This window comes from Tursiops truncatus, chromosome 7 (assembly GCF_011762595.2).
Source record: "Tursiops truncatus isolate mTurTru1 chromosome 7, mTurTru1.mat.Y, whole genome shotgun sequence".
NCBI classification, from domain to species: domain Eukaryota; kingdom Metazoa; phylum Chordata; class Mammalia; order Artiodactyla; family Delphinidae; genus Tursiops; species Tursiops truncatus.
Window position 1 is genome coordinate 35,760,425 of NC_047040.1, and position 17,288 is coordinate 35,777,712.

Here is a 17,288-nt window from a genome sequence, read left to right on the forward strand (position 1 = left end):
TGATTGTTCTCCAGGAAAAGGACTTTTGAAACAACTTCTTTCACACACTCGCACACCCGACACAAACGCACCCACAGTTGCCGGTTTTTTAAAACGTTGCTTCTGAATAAGAGAGAGAGAGAGAAAGAGAGAGAGAGAGGGAAAGAGAGAGTAAGAAGGAGAGAGAGAGAGAGAGAGAGACTGGGCAACTCGAGCTTAGGTAACCAACAAACCCAATTACTAGGCTTTATTGATACTAAAAGGAAAAGTTCCCCTTGTAAAATGTCTCTGAGCTTATTAGTTATTTAAATCAGCCCCAGGGCCGGACGAGCGACGCCGCAGGCTCCCGCTGTCTACTCCTGGAGGAGAGCAGACGGCGTTTGCGCCCTGACCTGCCGCCACTCGCTCGGTCCTTGGCACCGGGGGTAAAGGCAGGCGCCGTAAGCAGAGGTGAGCCACTTGGCAGGGGTGCCGGGCCGGGCCCGCTTGGAGACAGCTCCGCGTGGCCTACGGGGATTAGATTTCAGAAATTAGAATTCAGAGACAGGTGATGAGGCGTGGATGAGCAGGCCAGGCGGACGCCCAGCCCCGGAACTCAGCAGGCCGGCGCAGCTTCCCTAGGGCGCCGCTGGGCACCGGCCGGGGCTGGAGCGCGCGAACTGGCGCGGCTGGCCGGGCGCCCCGCGAGAGTGCAGCTTCTGGACGCCTCCCGAGCGGCCGCTTGGGCGTCCAGGGCTCGCTCCTCTTTTGTGTGGGGCTGGGAGCTTTGTAACAGGGTGGGGACCAGGTGAATTTCCACCTTTGCGTCGTTGTCCCTTTCCATAACTGACAGTCTCAAAACGTCTGTGCGTGTGTGTGCGCACTAGCGCGCGCACGGGGAACAATTGAATTTAAGATAAGCCCCAGCCTACCCACTAAAGTCCTCTAAGCCCGACGTGGTGGCTCTGGAGTCCTGACGTAGCGTCCGGGCAGAGCCAGGTGATGCCCGGTTCGGCGGGGCTTAGCCTCTGGGCTCGGAGGCAAGGCATCGCGGGGTGGGGAAGAACCGAGCCCCAGGGCACTGTGAACAGAGCCCCAGGACACTAACGCTGCCTGGGCCTTAGCCCGAGGGTCAAGCCTTGCCGGACTGAGAGAGTGGGCTTTGGGGTTCGTGAGACCGAGAGAACTGGCGAGTTGCCAGCCCAGAAAGCCCTCCAGGTTCCACGCCACTCCGGACGGCTTTGGGCCGCCGGATAGACCGACACCCGCTTGGTCCTCGGTCCCAGTAAGTGCCTGGGACCTTGGGTCTCGCAGCAAGCGCTCTCGCTCTCTCTGGCGCGGTTCGAGACCGGCGTGGGCCCAGAGCCGCGAAACGCTCCTGGAGCCGCTTGGCCTTGGGCTGCCTCGGATTCGGCTTCCTGGGCTCGCTCGCCCCAGCTAGGGGTGGGCGCGGATTTCACGACGCGGGCCGGCCTGCCTGGAGTTTGGGGTTCGGGTGGGGCGCCACGGCCTGGGCTTTCCAGGTGTACTTTTCATTAAAAGGAGTTGGGGCAAACTGAGGGCGCCGGTGTTCTGTCTGCCGGCCGCGTTTTTGTGTTGGGTGGTCCGGTTGTGCCCGGGGCCGGGGACCTGCCCCTGCCCCGCCGCGTTCTGAACCCGAGGACTTGGGGCGACGTGTAAGGCCGGCTCCGGGACGCAGCGGACTGAACCGGCGCCGCAGGTTCGGGCCGCAGCCCACGCGGTGGCGCTGTCGGGAGAGGACGCCTCAGCTCAGGTCTGGGACACGGGCCTTGACCCGGGCTTGGGGGTGACGGGGCCGCGATGACGAGTCGAGGCCGTGGGTTTCTTCGCCACCACCTTGGGCCCGGGATTTGGAGATGGGACCGACCATCTTCTTCCTGGCTCAGTGTTTCCCGACAGAAAAAGCAGCGGGTCCGGAACGCGACTCTGGGCTCCCATCCCGGCCGCCCCGGGGTGGGGGCGGGGAGATAGCGGCGGCTTCTTTGGCGTTTCGTTTTCTTTCCCTCTTTGCCTTGTTACCCCGTGGTTGAAAGTCGATTTCTACTTAAAAAAAAAAAAAAGAACAACAACAGCAACAACAACAACAAAACCCCCAAATAGATTAGCAGGGCCGTCGTTCTCTCGCTGCGCGGCTGCAGCAGGAGATCCAGCTCTTAAGCTCTTGGGTCTGAAAAAGAATGAAGGGACCCGGGAGCCCTGGGGGCGTTGTCCTGTGTCGCTGGAGTAGTGCTCGGTGCCCGCAGGCCCTCCGCCCTCCCGGGCCTCCCGGCCCGCCGCCACGGCGAAAGCACACCCAGCGACTTCCCTTGGCTTCGAAACCTGTCCGCTGACTTTCCTTGCTCCGGGCAGTCAGTGCCCACCCCCGACGCCCTCTCCCATCCCCTACATGTGGGACCCTGGTGCCGAAAGCTCTCCGTCTTCGCCCGAGGCAGCTCCGGGGGCCGACCTTCGCGCGTTCCCTCCCGAGCTCTGGGCCTCTGCACTGTCTGTTCCCCTGACCCCCGACCCTCTGGTATCTTGGGTGTTCCGCTCACCGTCTAACGCGGACTAGTCGCCCACCACCTTTCCCCAATCAGCCGTCTCCCTGGGACGCATCTCGCTGTCCGGGCTGCAGGGGCTCGTTCATTTGAGGATGGGAGCACGACCTCCACTGCCCCTGCCTTAGGCGGCCCGACGGTCTCCTCACCGCTCCGCCCCCGCCCAGGCCCCTGGAGCCGCTGGGGGAGCCAGGAGGAATTTATCTTTGACTGGCGCGGGCTGGGATTTGTCCGGCTCTGATGCCAACGAGGAAGACGTGCGGATAACGAAGTAAGTGTCCCCCGCCCCTGCGCTCCGGCCAGTCCCCAGACGCCCCGGGGCAGCCTGGGAAAGGGCAGGAGCCCACCCTGGTCGATCGGTCCTTCTAGGCGCGTTCCCCACGGGGCATTCTGGCGCCGGGCCCTTGTCCCCTCGGCGCATCCAATTTCCAATCCAAGCCCCGCGCAGTTATGCGGCCTGCGAAAATGTTGGTCACCCAGCTCTCCTCGGACAGTCAGTGGCGGAAATTGGCTTCAGAGCTGGTGTGGGCTTCAAGTGAAAGGAACGATTCCCTCCCGCCTCCTCTCGCCCCCAGCAGAGCAAGCCCCGGGCGAGGGGTGGGGTGGGGTGGGGGAGAGGCAGGCCCGCGTGGGTTCCTAGGAGCCGTCAAAGGTTTTTTGACGCTGGCCATTCCCATAGAATTTTCTCCTGTGCTTGCGGCAGTGGAGGGGAAAGGCGGCACAACTTTCCCGTGTTCTCTAAGATGCAGCGCACGGCTGGGAGGGCCTCTTGGGTGACCGGACCTGAAATCCTGGGAGCCTGGTGATAGATGCTGGGCACAGGCCACGGCGGCCCAGCAGAGAGCCAGGATCCCACGCCCAGCACCCGGCACCCTGCGCCGGGGCAGTCGGGCCTAGGCCGTCCCGCGCGGGCATCAGGGAAGGAAGGTTGGCCAGAGTTGACAGCTAGCACGGCACAAACCTCGGTGTCGAGAGACAGAAATCAAGAAATGTCATTAAAAGTGCAGGCCATAAAATAAGGGAGAAGAAAGGCCCGACGAGAGATAGAGAGAAAAAGGGAGAACATGGAAATAAGAAAAAGCATATATACTTAAGCCCAGCGTATAAAGACCCGTTGATTTTTAAAATAACAAATCTCGGTGTGATTATGAAAGACAGACGACCTTTGACTAAATAACATATGAAAAAAATTGGGAGTGGGGGAGGATGGGGGGAAAAGTCTGAGTAGATTCCCGACAAAAACGTCAGTGAGAAGCAATCTGAGGTATAAAAATGTCCCCCAAAGTGAACTTTATGCTTTGAGCACTGGAGCAAACTATCATGTAATGCGTAAAAATGCGTTCGGGATCAAATTATTTTTTTAAAAAGTAATTAAAACCAATTCTTTTCTTGAGTGTGATTTTGTTTTAAAACTGTTTGGAAATAAGCCACTTGAGGAATATAAAACAAAACCAAACAAAACTTTTGAATCATCATAATTTATTTACTGTTTTAAAAAGTAGAATATCCTAGCAAAGGGTAAAAATATTATTTAAAATTTCTTATTGTCGAAATCAAACATGCTGGAAATAATCACTTACTTCAGTTGAAATAAGGTCAATACAAAAATTGTGTAGTAAAAAGCTTATGTAATTTGAAACAGAAAAGGCCTTCATTAGAGACAAAACTCAAGAGGAGAAAGAAAAAAAAAAACCATACCGGGCATATATCACAAAAATCCCTAAAATTCTTCCTTTTTAAATCGAAAGAAATTTGTAAAATTTCTGAACACAAATCTCCAAACATTCAAAATACATTTTTGGTAATAATTCATAGTATTTGACATTTTCTTCTACGTTAAATGCAATTTAAAATTTTTGAGTTCTTTTGCCCCAAATGATAGATTTGTTCATTACCAAAAATGATCAAGAGTAAACTCCAATTAAAAGAAAAATCAATGAATTAAAAAGAGTGCAGAATCTGAAAACAAACTAGCCACAATGTACATTTAATTGTACTTAACTGTAAACTTTATTTAAATCGCCCGTCTCAGGAGTTTAATAATTTAGAATCAATAGTTCCTTTCAAAACATAATAAAATATTTACACTTTATAAAATATTAACCGATTAACAATACGGCTGTGTTGTTTATAAGAGTGTAACTGAAGTCCCCATAATCATGCTGTTGACATAAGCCTGTGAGGTTAGCGAAGTGATCCTTCGCAAAATGTAAATGAAGATCTTCAGACAGTGGTGTTTATAAAATAGCTCATTAATGACTTAAGATTGAATCGCTCCAACCATTCGCATCATCAGATATAATAATAGTGACGAATCAGACAGGAAAGATCCTGGCTAAACCATTTGCATTTTTTTCCAGAAGTACTGAAGTCCTAATATCACCAATTCTTCTAAGTTCCTGGACATTGATCCGGAGGATTCTGCAGTTCAACACCAAGGTAAGGAAAGAAACAGCATTATTATCGTTGTTAAGGTATTAATAAGAAATGCGTCTTTTCCCCATTTTGAAAACGGGCTTAAACTTTTGACAGTGGTAGTAGTTGGCTTTTGCAACACCCTCTTCCCATTCCGACTTGATATTACAGATTTTTAAAAAAAGTTTGTCAATCGAACTTACAGTTTGTTTCTTTGCAGCCCCAAACCTTTTAGCTAGCACCACGAAGTTGGTTTGCTAGAGCCACTTTGTTCTCACAGACTCCGAATTGTGCGTTTTCTCTAACTCGTTCTTTTGGGGAGGTGGGAGGGGGATGAGGTTGTGGAGGGCACAGGGAAAAGCAAACGCAGCCTAAAACCCCCAGGCTGGCTCCCCGAAGCTTTGCTATCCATCTCGCTTCCTTTCTCCGCTTGTCTCCCACCGCCTCTCGGGTCGCCTAGCGCTCCTTTGGAACTTGGTGGGCGGCGACTGGGTGCGGGGTCCTTCGGATTCTGGGCTCTGAGACTTAGGCCGGGGGCAGGTTTCACTTCTGGGACCCTTTCTCTTCCAGAGTCTCCCCCGCCTCCTCCCCTGCTTTTGAGGGGAGGCCAGGTGCACGCCGCGCGCCGGTTCGTGCGGCGAGTGGACGGCGGCCTGGCCCTGGGTACACTGGGCTGACGCGGCTTCCCGCGGCGGGTGCACCCGACCGAGATTTCCATAATTGCCCCCCGAGCGCGTTTCCCGAGATCGAATTTAGTTTGGCCCTCTGGCGCCGCCGTAGAGTCAGCGCTTCTTAAGGGAGACCGGCGGCTCAGGCGACGAGATGGTTGGGAGTCCTCGGGGTCCCAGGGGTTAGGAGGGAGAACCAAGGTGTGCGGGAGCGACTAGAGATACCGCCAGCTCAGGAGGCTTCATTGGCCTCAAGACGGGCGGGGACGCATCCACATTTTCCCGCTTCAGGTCGGGACCGGGAGTGTCAGCAGGCGCCCCCGGGGTCTCGCGGGGGCCGCGGCTCCTTCCCACGTGCTTTCTTTAAGGAGGTTCCGCGTCCAAGAGGGATCTTAGGGACAAAAGCGCGGCCAGAGCCCGGTCTGCTCGGCTAGCGCCCGGGCCACCTTAAATGAGCACCGCGGCCGGAGCCGGGCTACGGGCGACCGCGGCCGCGGGAGTCGGCAAAAGTTTGTGGCTCAGTTACGCCTTCGCGGGACCTGCTGGGGACGCCCCCGCACGGCCTCCCCCGGGATGGGGAGGCCGGGTCCCCACCGCACAGCTCTGACCGCGCTCTCAGCCTAGGGCCCGAGCGGCTTGGGATCCCAGGAGTCCCAGCCCAGCAGCCAGCGGACAGGGAGCCCCGCCGCCCTCGCTGCCACCGCGTCACGGCCTGCAGGCTGCCCGGGCTGCGCCGCTCGAGATGTCGCCGGCGCTGCCAGCGCTCCAGGGACGTCATCCAGGGATGCTCCCCGCCCTGCGACCCTCCTGCAGCCCCCTTCCCTGTGCCACCCGCCGCCCGGCGGGCAGTGCTGGTGCTCCTGCCATTCGGGACACCCGGGCTATTGTTCTGGACCCACGGCAGCGCCAACTGTGAGGGAGAAGCGGCCTTCCTAGCGCGTGCGGCGGCGCGGCGGGCCCGGACGGCTGGCTCCGCACGGAGGGGGAGCTCGAAGGCACCGGGAAAAGTTGTTCGGAGGGGCGGAGGCGGTGCGTGGTGGGCGGAGGCGGTGGGTGGGGGAGGTGATAGCCCTCCTATCTCCAAAGTCGAAAGTACTCCGCGTAGTTAGCAGAACCCGGAGCCGAGGCAGCCGTGGTTGCCTCCTGCGCGTGGGTCTGTGCCTCCGCCGGGAGACGAGGCAACCACCGCCTACCTTGCCGCCGCCTCCGAGCCGGGACTAGTGCGCCTCAAGGCTGGGCGAGGCGGCCGCGCCCTGGACCCGCCGCGAGGAGGAGGAGGAGGACGAGACCCCGGGCCCCAGCTCCCGCCTGTACCCGGGCGCACCCACCCACCAGCCGCGGCCACCGCCTCGCGAGGCCCTCGGTTCCCTGCCATAGGTCCCCCGCCGCGCCGCGCGCGCGCGGTCCTCGCCACACCGCTCTCCCACCGCCGACTCTCTCCTTCCTTCTTCTCCCTCCTCCCTGCTTCCCACCCGCCCCTCTCCAGTCCCTCTGCCTCCTCTGCAGCTCCGCCGCTGTTCGGTCGCCGGCCTCACAGCGATTGATTGATTGATGTTTAATTTCCTGCCAGGCGGGGCCCCCTCCCCCCGCAACCTCCCCGGCCCTCCTCCCCGCCCCCCCACTCTCCTCCTTCAATGCGGTGGACCAGTCTGGCTCGGGTTTAGATCTTTTCCCCCCAACCCCCATCCCGAAATAACCCAGAGACTTCCCCTACCCCCACCCCAAATTATTATTTTGAAGGCGCTAGATCTGGGGACGGACAGGGGGAGGGGGAGAAATCGGAAACCGAGGACAACCCAAAAGGACTCACTTTGCCTGATGACTCAACGCAACTAATAATCATCTCCCTCTCACTGTGTCTCTCTCTGCGGCTTGTCAGTGAGTCCGGCTTCGGCTGCTGGCGGCGGCGGCCGAAAGGGGAGAGGCTGGAGGTGACAGCTTGGGCGGCCGCCGCTTTTCCTCCCGCGTGCGGTCCCAGGTCCCTGCGCCTTCTCGCTTCTCGGTGGCACCGGCCCTACGGCTCCGGCCGCGCCTCCTCGCGAGCTAGCCGCCCTGCGAAGCGGCAGCCCCGGCCCGCCTCCGCCGCCTCCCAGTTTTCAGCCCTTTCTCGCCAGAACGGGTCTCCTTCCCGAAGGTGTGAAAAGGCTTTTTCAGCCTCCTTCTCTCTTCTCCCCTCCTCTGTCGCCTCCTCCCGCGCTCGCTCGGGTGTTCCTTTGGAGGAGCCCTCCTTTCCCTCTTCTCCTCCTCCCTCTACTCCCCCCACCCCCCATCATCATCATCATAACAACCATCGCCGCACTAAGAAGACACCCTGACCCAGGACCCTAAACGTTTGGACCTGGGAAAGAGGAAAGGGAAAGGAGGAAAGAGAAAGGAAGACTAGGAGAACACTGCAAGGCAAATCACCAGAAACTTTCCACCCTGGATTCTCTACTTTTGCTCCATGGACAGAGCCCCAGCCAGCCAAGTTACAGACAGACTGTGAGCAGTAAGTACTCAGCGCGAAGGCGCCCGCGCCAGGCTCCGGAGTTCGGGGAAGCCCCGGGGTCCTGCTGAGTTCCCTCCCCGCAGCTCTCGCGCTGTTCGTTAGACAGCGCAGCCGAGGGAATCCGGGCGGAACCTTCGCCCTCAGCCCTGGCGCTCTGTCTCTACATCACTCGCATCTCTTCTCACCTCTCCTCTGCCACCCCCACCTTGTCTCCTTGAGCCGTGGCCACGCGGCTTCTCCCACGGCCAGAGCGCCCGCGAGGATTCCCAGCGCACTTTGTTGTGCCGGGTTCCTCCTGCTTCTTGGGGATGTCAGTGACAATGTGAGTGCCGTTTCATCAGGTGTTTCCTCCTCCGCCGCCGCCCCCAAAAAATCCGGGGGTGCCGAGATCTGCGGGTTCCGTGAGGAGCGCGCTGCCAGCCAGGCGACCCAGGAGAAAACTTTTTGGAGAGATTTTAAAATTGGGGTTGATGAAGGCTGCTCCCGCACCTAATAATTTAAATTCTTTTGCTTTTGTAATTTATGCGGAAGAGCTTTTTAAAAAAATCACTCAGGATCGGATGAAGATTAGAACTTTCCAAAATAATAACGATTGTAGACCCCGCTTGAGGTTATTTTGATGAATACCGCCAAGTGTTTGGGGATGCTTATTGATGTGGAATCAGGGTTGATTTTGTGCAGTGTGTGTGTGTGTCCCAGGACGTGCTCGGTAAAGGTAAAAAGCGGGGATTCAAGGGTCTTTTGGGCAGGCCTTTGCCTACTGCCCCGCGATTCAGAACGCATTCTTCTTGTGGTTAATTTGTTTTCATATGGACTTACGTACACCCGCACCCACTCCTTGAGTGAGTGAGATGTCTTCTTAGGAAGTTCACTCCTTCCGCAGCCCTGACCCCCCGACAGCAAGGTCGGCGCACTGGAGAACGGGTTATGTCAACCCTGTCCCAATGAATGGATTACTTCTGGGCGCCCTGGGCGGACTTCGTGACCCAGAGCTAACTTCTGGGAGCAGCGACTGGGCAGAATCGCGGCACCCCAAGTTCTGGGTTTCCTTTGGGCCGCCCAGTGTAAGGTTGGGACCGGCTTCCCTGTTCGGGCCCCTCGGGCAGCGTGGGAGGAAGTTTGTGTGGCTTTGGTGCAGCGCTCTGCCACTGGCCTAAACGTCTATCACGTGTGTGAGCGGTTTTCCCTCTTTTTTTTCCCTCCCCCTTCCCCCCCCCCGCCCCCTCCCTAGGTCCCTGTGCATTTTATTGCGACCTGCCGGTGGGAACTTTGTCTCCGAGTCGGAGCAGCATGGAGCGGCGGAGCGAGAGCCCGTGTCTGCGGGACAGCCCCGACCGGCGGAGCGGCAGCCCCGACGTCAAGGGTCCTCCCCCGGTGAAGGTGGCCCGGCTGGAGCAGAACGGCAGCCCCATGGGAGCCCGCGGGAGGCCCAACGGCGCCGTGGCCAAGGCCGTGGGAGGTAACAGCCCGGAGCAGGGAGGCGCGCGCAGCCCGCGGCCGGCCGGGTGATAAAGGCCCGGGTGTCAGGGTTCAGGTTGATTAGGCGATGTCGCGGTGTAGGATTACAGGAAGTGAATTCCAGGTTGCCAAATAATGCCCCCGTCGCCTCTCCTCTGCAACTGGTAGCTTCATCTCGAGTTAAAACAAGAAAGTGGTTTACCCGGAGGGTGGCATTTTTTGGGCACTTTGCCACTGTGTGCTGAGGTGTTGGCAGGTTTATGTCACAGCCAGCTAACTGTTTCTAGATTTTCCTAGAGAGCTTTTTAGTGATTTAACTCTTTTGCCTTGCCTCAGAGTATCTGTTGTAGGGATGAAGTTTAGGTGCGTTCGCTTTTATGGACTAATGTTTAATGTTCAGGTTAGTACAGGAGCAAGTGTTGGTGTTACTTTGTAGTTAGGACAGTGCTTCGAGACAAATGATTAACAACTGGGAATATTTCCAGCCACATTTCAAGTGGGAAATAAGGAATCACTATGAATCTGTCAGGCCCTTAGAGACTTTAATGCTACCGTTTTTTTAAAAATAAAGTTTAAAGTCATGCATTTGTAACTTTGTTATGAATTATAGCACAACAGGTAAAAATAGCATAGTAGTCTTATTGACTGCCTGCTGTTTTTCTTTCCAAGAATTTAACATTACTTAAAATCTTTCGTAGTTTTTGCTATTTAAACAACCACTTTCTTTTAAAGTGGTTAGGGAAAGTAATTTTATAAACTAAAGATATGCAAGAAATTTAAACATTATTGAACTATTTTGAGGTTTATATGACATTTCCTTAGTTGTTTTTAAATGTAAGTGCACGGTTCTGCATGGCAGGCAGCTTTTTTGTGTTTGGCGTCAATTACTAGTTTAATCTTTTTTTTATTTTGCTTCTAAAGGTTTTTTCCCCCCTAATATTTTCAGTAGTAGTCTGTTTAATATAATTCTTATATTAGCCAGCCTGAAATGAAACAAAACCCTGGCAAAAGTTAGTGATAAATTCCCATGTTCTAAAGAGCCATAGTTGGTATTTCCAAGTAAAGCCTTAATTCAAAATATCCACTCCCTTTTAAAGACATTTTATAAACAGACAACAATTTATAAAAGAACATGTTTTTATTTTTACTTATTTTGCTATTACTATTTCTTCATGGTAGACATTCAAGAAGGTTTGCCTTAGTTCCTTACATTAAGGAACTAATGTAAGGAGAAGCACTCATTCTCTCAGTTTTAGAAGCTTTAACTAAATTATTTGACCACAGATTGTGACTTATGTATCTTTCATTTTAGGGACTTGAAGATATACTTTAATGAAGCAAAAGAAAACTTGATAGTTTTGTGACTCACTTTTTAGAAATAGTGTTTATTAATGTGTTGTCTTGAGATTGAAGCAATAACTTCGGACTTTTCGGATCATTTTTTAGTATATGCATATAAGAAAGAAAAATATATGGTGAATGTGGTGGGACCCAATGTGAGATGGTTATGATAAGTGCTGGTAATGTTGGATTGAAAAACTTTTGGAAATCCTTGGAGAGGATGTGTTCTCAAAGTGGCCTTATGCATTAAAGAAAAAAACCTGGACTGAAATTTTGGTTTCTTTCTAAGCTCACTAAGTTGAAAGAAGTCTCTAAACATTTTAGAATGTAATGGTTACCAATCGTGCTTCCCTACAAAAAGTTTTTTTCCCCCCTATATCTTACTGAAGGAAACTGCCTGATTTTGTTGACCTAGGGATACCCTCAGTGTAAAATAGTGGTTACTTTTCATATTTTCTGAGACTATAATTCACATTTGGCCACTTACCATAAATTTGATATAGACAAATATTATTAAGTCTTGGTGAGGAATAATAAATTTGTTTCGACAAGCTCGTATAGTCACTTTTTTCTGAGCTTTAACTTAATTTAGTAATATCAAAGGTCTTAGCTGCTTCCCAAACTGAAAATAAAGATGACATTATTTTGTCTCAGTAAGTACCATTTATGATACCTAACAGTAAAGCGGTTACAATAGTTTACCTATGGTGGATTTTTTAAGATTTTTTTATAAGAAAGATTTTACTCGATAGAACTTAATAGATTGTTTGGAAAGATTTTAATTTAGAAAGCTTTCAAATATAACAACTTAGAACGTAAAATTTCAATAGTACAAAGTTTTCTTATGAATGTTAATGATTATTTTGTGGGTTTAAGTTTATATAGTTTCCAAATGTACATTGAGATGTTAATAATTTTATTTCATTATGACTTTTAATCATGTATATAGACTGGAGAAAAGCAAAGCCTTTTTAAAAATGCACATTCTAAATTTTAAAAATGTTTAAAATATATTTCTATTTAGCGGTTCTTTTATAATTGAAATAAGTTTTTTTTTAGAACATAGAGTAAATATAAAATAGATTATATTTCTATCACCCTACCTCCTTTTGTTTAAATTTTCTTTATGAAGCAATATAATAAGTATAGAAAACTACAAAAATATTTGTAGCTCTGCATCATTTATTACCATTTTCAGATATATTGCGGTCTTGTCAATGTTGTAAAGATGGCTATAATCATATATATTTTAAAAATAGAGCTCAGAATTTGGGAGGATGTATTTGTCAATCTTCAGTGATTCTCTTTTTAAATGCTTTCCCCCTAAAAATAGGGGAAATCATTAAGTTAATTGGTTGCTCAATAAAATGTCAGTTTATCTTACTGCTTCTGATAAATAGGTGAATAAATGCTTCTGAATGCATTGGTTGCCCTAATAAATTCTGTTGCTGTTATTCTACCTTTTTTAGGGAGAGCGAGAGTTTGCTATGTTTCTGATGAGAACTAAAAAAAAAAAGAGAGAGACATAATTTTAGTGTCTGGATTTGACTAGATGAGGTGGTAGAAACACTGTCACAGTCTTCAGGGTTCTGTTTTAATAGGGGACTTAAGAGTGTGTTGTTTACAATGTGGTTAGCTTTAGAAGACTATTAGAAAGTAGATCAATTTTGTTTTGTATTTCTAACACTTTGTAGGCTATATTTGCTCTTATCTAAGCAGTGCGTTTTAAAGCATGTATGTAATAAAATATAAGTGCTCATATGTGTATGACAGTCAGCTTTTATAGAAGGTCCTGGAAAAAAAAAAAGGCTAATATCTCTTTAAAAAACATATGAAGGCTGGGAGAGAGTTTAGAGCAAGCAAGAGCACCATGGTGTTGACAGCTTTATATCCCTGCTGGGTAACATTCACTTACTAGAATTGGCGTCCTCTCTCAGCTAGTAATTCACTCCATAAGGATTTTGAAAAAGGATGATTAATGGTGGGGAAATTTATATTTGTGAAATTGTTGATTAAAACTTACAGATCTATTTGAAGATTTAGAAAAAGAAAAGATTATTAAGGATGATGAATATAAGAATCAGATGATCCTTTTACCACCATTAGCATAAGTACCTAAAATGTTCTGCTGTATGTAATGCTTCAGCCACACAACCTACAGCATAAAATGAAAGTGATGCCAATCAAGTTTCCAGAGGAAGCAAGGCATTCTGCTTTCCTCCTGGACTGCTGAAAGGCGCTGGCCAGTTGTGCTTTAATAGCAATAAATTACTGTGCTTCATTCATTGTTAACACAAGCATTTTCATTTTTTAATGTTTGGCTTAAAGAAGAACTTTTCAGACAGCTTTATTTAAACTGAATGAACAGCGCTTGAGTATACCAGATGGTGTATTTGCTGATAGGAGGCATTAAACATCAGAAATCTTTTTGATATTTTTCATTTTCTTATGAATTTTGATGACTTTTTTTTGTGTTAAATCTTCTAGAGTTCAAGGAAAGATGTTTAAACACTGAGAATATCTTGATTTTTTTGAAAAAAAATAGCTTTTTGGGGAAAAATTAGTTTTTAAAATAACTTTAATTTTGTTGAAGAATTGTCTGTTGAAGTTATCTTGTAACTCTTTGACCCGAAGTAAACCTATTCTTCTTGCTACCAGGCAGCCCTTTCAAGAACATAACTGTCTTGTTGCAAGGGGAAAAAAAATCATTATGCAATACACACTGATGTACTCAAATAGGGAAGCAAATGTGATCATGATTGTTGCGCAGGGCCTCATTTAGAGCTGAACACTGTCTACAACAACAGTTAGTAATTGTCTGCATGTGGAACATTTCCTTTTAGATAAGAGTAAAAGAAATGCAGTTCAGGTCAGGTGTAGTCACCATATGAGCAGTTGTAGAGAGATATTTTACTTTTTGAAAGGAGGGCAGATATGAAAGAGTATAGATATTGACCTATTGAAATGTATAAAATATTTAAAAACTTGAAACGTATTGTCAACATAGGCAAAATGGAGAAAACTCATTAAATTCATTTTAACCTAGGATGTTATACCATTATGCTTGTAGGGAAGACTCGTTATTACTTTAAAAGTGAAAAGGTTGTATTTCGGTCTTGTACTCCACTTTTTTTTTTTTTTTTTTAAGGGTTTAAGATCTTTTAAATAGAATGAACTTAGGCTTTGGGGTCATCCAACAATCTAGCATGTCCTCTGTAGTTTTGCTGAGGTAGAAAAATAGCCCTCTCTAAAGTGTTTTCAGTCCTTGGCCTGTTATTAAAATAAAGATATACTTGGTTAAAAAAATATATGCAATGGAACATACACATTAAACAGAACATAGGGTATCCGCCCCTCAAAGTCTTGAGCATAATTTGATGTTTTGAGTAATTTTGGAAGCCTTATATTCCATCAGTAGAAACCCCACTGACCATTATATATTCAAGATCATCTGCAGTGAAATGTGTGTGTGTGTGTGTGAGTGTGTGTGTGTGTTAGAACTACATAGATGTCCCTTAAGGCGTCTGTTTTCTAACCACTGCAGACGATAAGCAGTATCCTCTTTTTTCAGGGGGTTGTGACTAAGAGTATCAGTCTGTACATATTAGATATCCTGTGTTAATTCTTTTCTCCTTGTGTGAATGTGTGTATATATTTTGCCTATCTATCTCTGTAGGGAGGGAAACAGACTAATCATAATTTATTAGATATCTAAGAATGTTAATTTTGAGTTATTTTAAGAATATGGAAATCAGTTTTATTCCAGGCAAGACATGGTAATTATTTGGTGTATCTGACAAGGCGTATCTGGTAAGCAGTCAAATTTGGTGGTGCTACTTTGATAATTTAAAACTCTTTTTTAAGATTCAACGTGGAGACAGTTTATATGATATATAAAAAAGACAAATTGACAGAGTTAGATGAATTTCAAATTGCATTATTTTCTTTTGTCTTTTTAGAGTTTTTAGGTTTCTTTTTTTTTTTGACTGAAAATAAGGTAGAAAACTTTATGTTTCCAGTATAGAGCAAAATGACAATTTCTCATCATTAAAAAAGTTTTTTATAACTAGTAATCTCACATTAGGTGCCAAAAACATGTACATAGTTTATTTCATTTCAAGAAGCCAAACTTTATCTTACATAGCATGTAAGTAAAGTTATTTATACTCTTTTACCTAATAAGTAGGCTTTTTTTTTTTAACCTATGTAACTAATGTGTGGTAACATAGTTTTACTATCTCCCTTACATGAATGCTGAGATACAATGGCATTTTGGAACATATTTAAGGATGGAGCATTTGACAAAAGTTGTATGTGTAACAGTTTGTCAGTGGAAAGTGACAAGTGGGAAATGACAAATGAAATGTTGGCATCATCACTCTTTATTTTGATAAAAATGTCTCAATTTGCAGTGATATAATACTGTTTCATTTTATTTCATGAGTTGTGTGAGATGCATAAGGGGAATTTAGATTTTGTGAACGGAAAATTAGCAGCCTAAACTCTCTTTTCTGAAGCTTTGGCAGCAAGTTCCCCCTCCCCCCCAACTCCCCAAGAATAAGAACAGCAGTGAAATGTTGGATCTAACTCACACATTTTAACTCATTACTTTTTGGAAAAAAAGAAAGAAAGGAAGGAAGGAAGGAAGGAAGCAGGGAAGGAAGGAAGGAAGGGACAGGGAGAGGGAGAGAGAGAAAAGAAAGAAAGAAAAGAACTGAAAATGGTTTCAAGTAGGAGACATTTATGCTTAGCTCAAAAAATGAAGAAGAGAGTTTGCCTTTTGTTTTCTTTATAGGGATTTAAAAATGAGTGATTTCCTTCTGCTGACTTTGTATTGGGCCTTTCTCACTTCCAATTACCACTGCTCTCCATCCTTAATTTAGGGTGTCAATGTGGAGAGCCGTGAATTCCTTTTATTTTAAGGTGCAACAGAGGTTTGGAAATGTCTATGCGTTAAAAATTGATTTTTATATACAAAGCATTCATCATCCTACTACTTACGGATAATGTGATAGATATTTCAAAGTCAAAGTAGACTGCCCTGCGTGGAATTGGGGTATGAGTTAAAACAAAAGCCAGTTGAGAACTTACAGATTTCCAAAAAAGTACAGATGTGGCCTCTATAGGGTGCGATTTTCTTTATTTTCTGAAGTCAGTGAGCAACCAAACATTTATTTTCTTCTTTTACATGAAACAAGCCCCACAAGGACTTCATGCTATACAGTGTTTATGTAAAAATGCTCCATGGTGGAGTTTTCAAAATCATGGCACTCCATCTATACATATAATTTTTTTTGCTTTCAATTAACAGAATTGTTTTGCTGTTTAATAGCAAGTGATTTAAAAATTGTGGTAAAATCAGTATAATTACGAGGCAGTGAAAGGGTGCATCAAAAATTGTCTTATACAACTTGTCTTTGGCTTCTCATTTGCAAAGTTTTACTTATTCCAGATTTTTTATTAACCAGGTAAAAATGACCTAAAATGGAGTAAATGTGCCATAGATATACAGTTATGGCAGTTGGGCTTATCGTGTGTATTTTTTCCATTTTTAATTGATGTGTATACCTTTAAAAATTTTTTAAATAAACTAGTGAATATTATAGTTATTAGTTTGACAAATGCTTAAAATGAAGAAAAATCCTTAATAGAAATTTCAAGAATTTGAACCTTGCAAGAAAGTTATGAGCAAATTATGGCAGTCTTATATTGTACTAAGAATATTATTTGTGCTTATGACACATTAGGGTAGTAAAACTCTCTGGGGGATGTATATTTCAATTTTAATTGCTCCCAGTATTATTACTGTTGGTTAGTGGGTGAGGCGGATTAGGTTCTGCCCTTAACTAGTTGCCTTATCATTGGAATGGAGTTCTACCTTAGCACAGTGGGCTGTTAAACTATAGCATAACGTAACAAAAAAGATTAAAAAGTTAAGGGGAAACCCTTCAAGCTACCGTATATGAAAAGGGGTGCATTTCACACCAGAGTAAATGTTTGGTGTCTACTGATGGTTGCACAGTTATTGAAATGTGCACAGCAGCTCAGTGACTTTCTTTGTTTTGTTGAAGACTTGCACAGATATGAACAAATTAATAGAGACTCTAGTTAGAGAAAATGTTTTCCAAAGCACTAAGATCTGACAGAGGTGATTTTCACTTTTCGTAGAAACAATTTTAATTTCATAATGTTAAGGAAAGATGTCTTTTATTTCTTTTAAAAATATTTTTTACTTTAAAAAAAAATTTGGCTAGAAAGCAAGTGTATCCATTCTTTTATAACTGACTAAGATTGATTTTCAAATTTCCTGATTATTCCCCACATTAAAATTGCATGTTTTTCTTGCGTTGGTTCCAATTATTTATATATACATATAAGAAAAGCAAAAATTGATCGCTTGTA

At 46.7% G+C, this 17,288-nt stretch overlaps 1 protein-coding gene and 1 long non-coding RNA gene across 4 annotated transcripts in view; one reads left to right on the plus strand and one right to left on the minus strand.

Annotated features, from left to right (window-relative positions):
* Positions 1–1,739: 1,739 nt before the first annotated feature.
* The window catches only part of SATB2 (SATB homeobox 2), a 196,268-nt gene continuing 180,719 nt past the window's right edge, over positions 1,740–17,288 (plus strand). Inside the window, exons 1-3 of one of the 3 annotated variants that reach the window (XM_033859920.2) lie at positions 1,740–2,787; positions 4,877–4,955; positions 9,319–9,546. In XM_033859920.2, the coding sequence (XP_033715811.1) occupies positions 9,378–9,546 (169 nt within the window). In that variant the 5' untranslated portion in view covers positions 1,740–2,787; positions 4,877–4,955; positions 9,319–9,377. Of the gene's footprint in view, positions 2,788–4,876; positions 4,956–6,702; positions 8,088–8,970; positions 9,157–9,318; positions 9,547–17,288 lie in introns of those variants that run through there. The other 2 variants (XM_073807435.1, XM_019939203.3) reach the window with 2 other exon arrangements.
* On the minus strand, positions 3,979–7,544 carry LOC141279154 (uncharacterized). The gene is made up of 2 exons (XR_012333021.1): positions 7,410–7,544; positions 3,979–4,937 (listed from the first exon to the last, which is right to left on the minus strand). It is a non-coding gene; the product is annotated as an uncharacterized lncRNA (long non-coding RNA).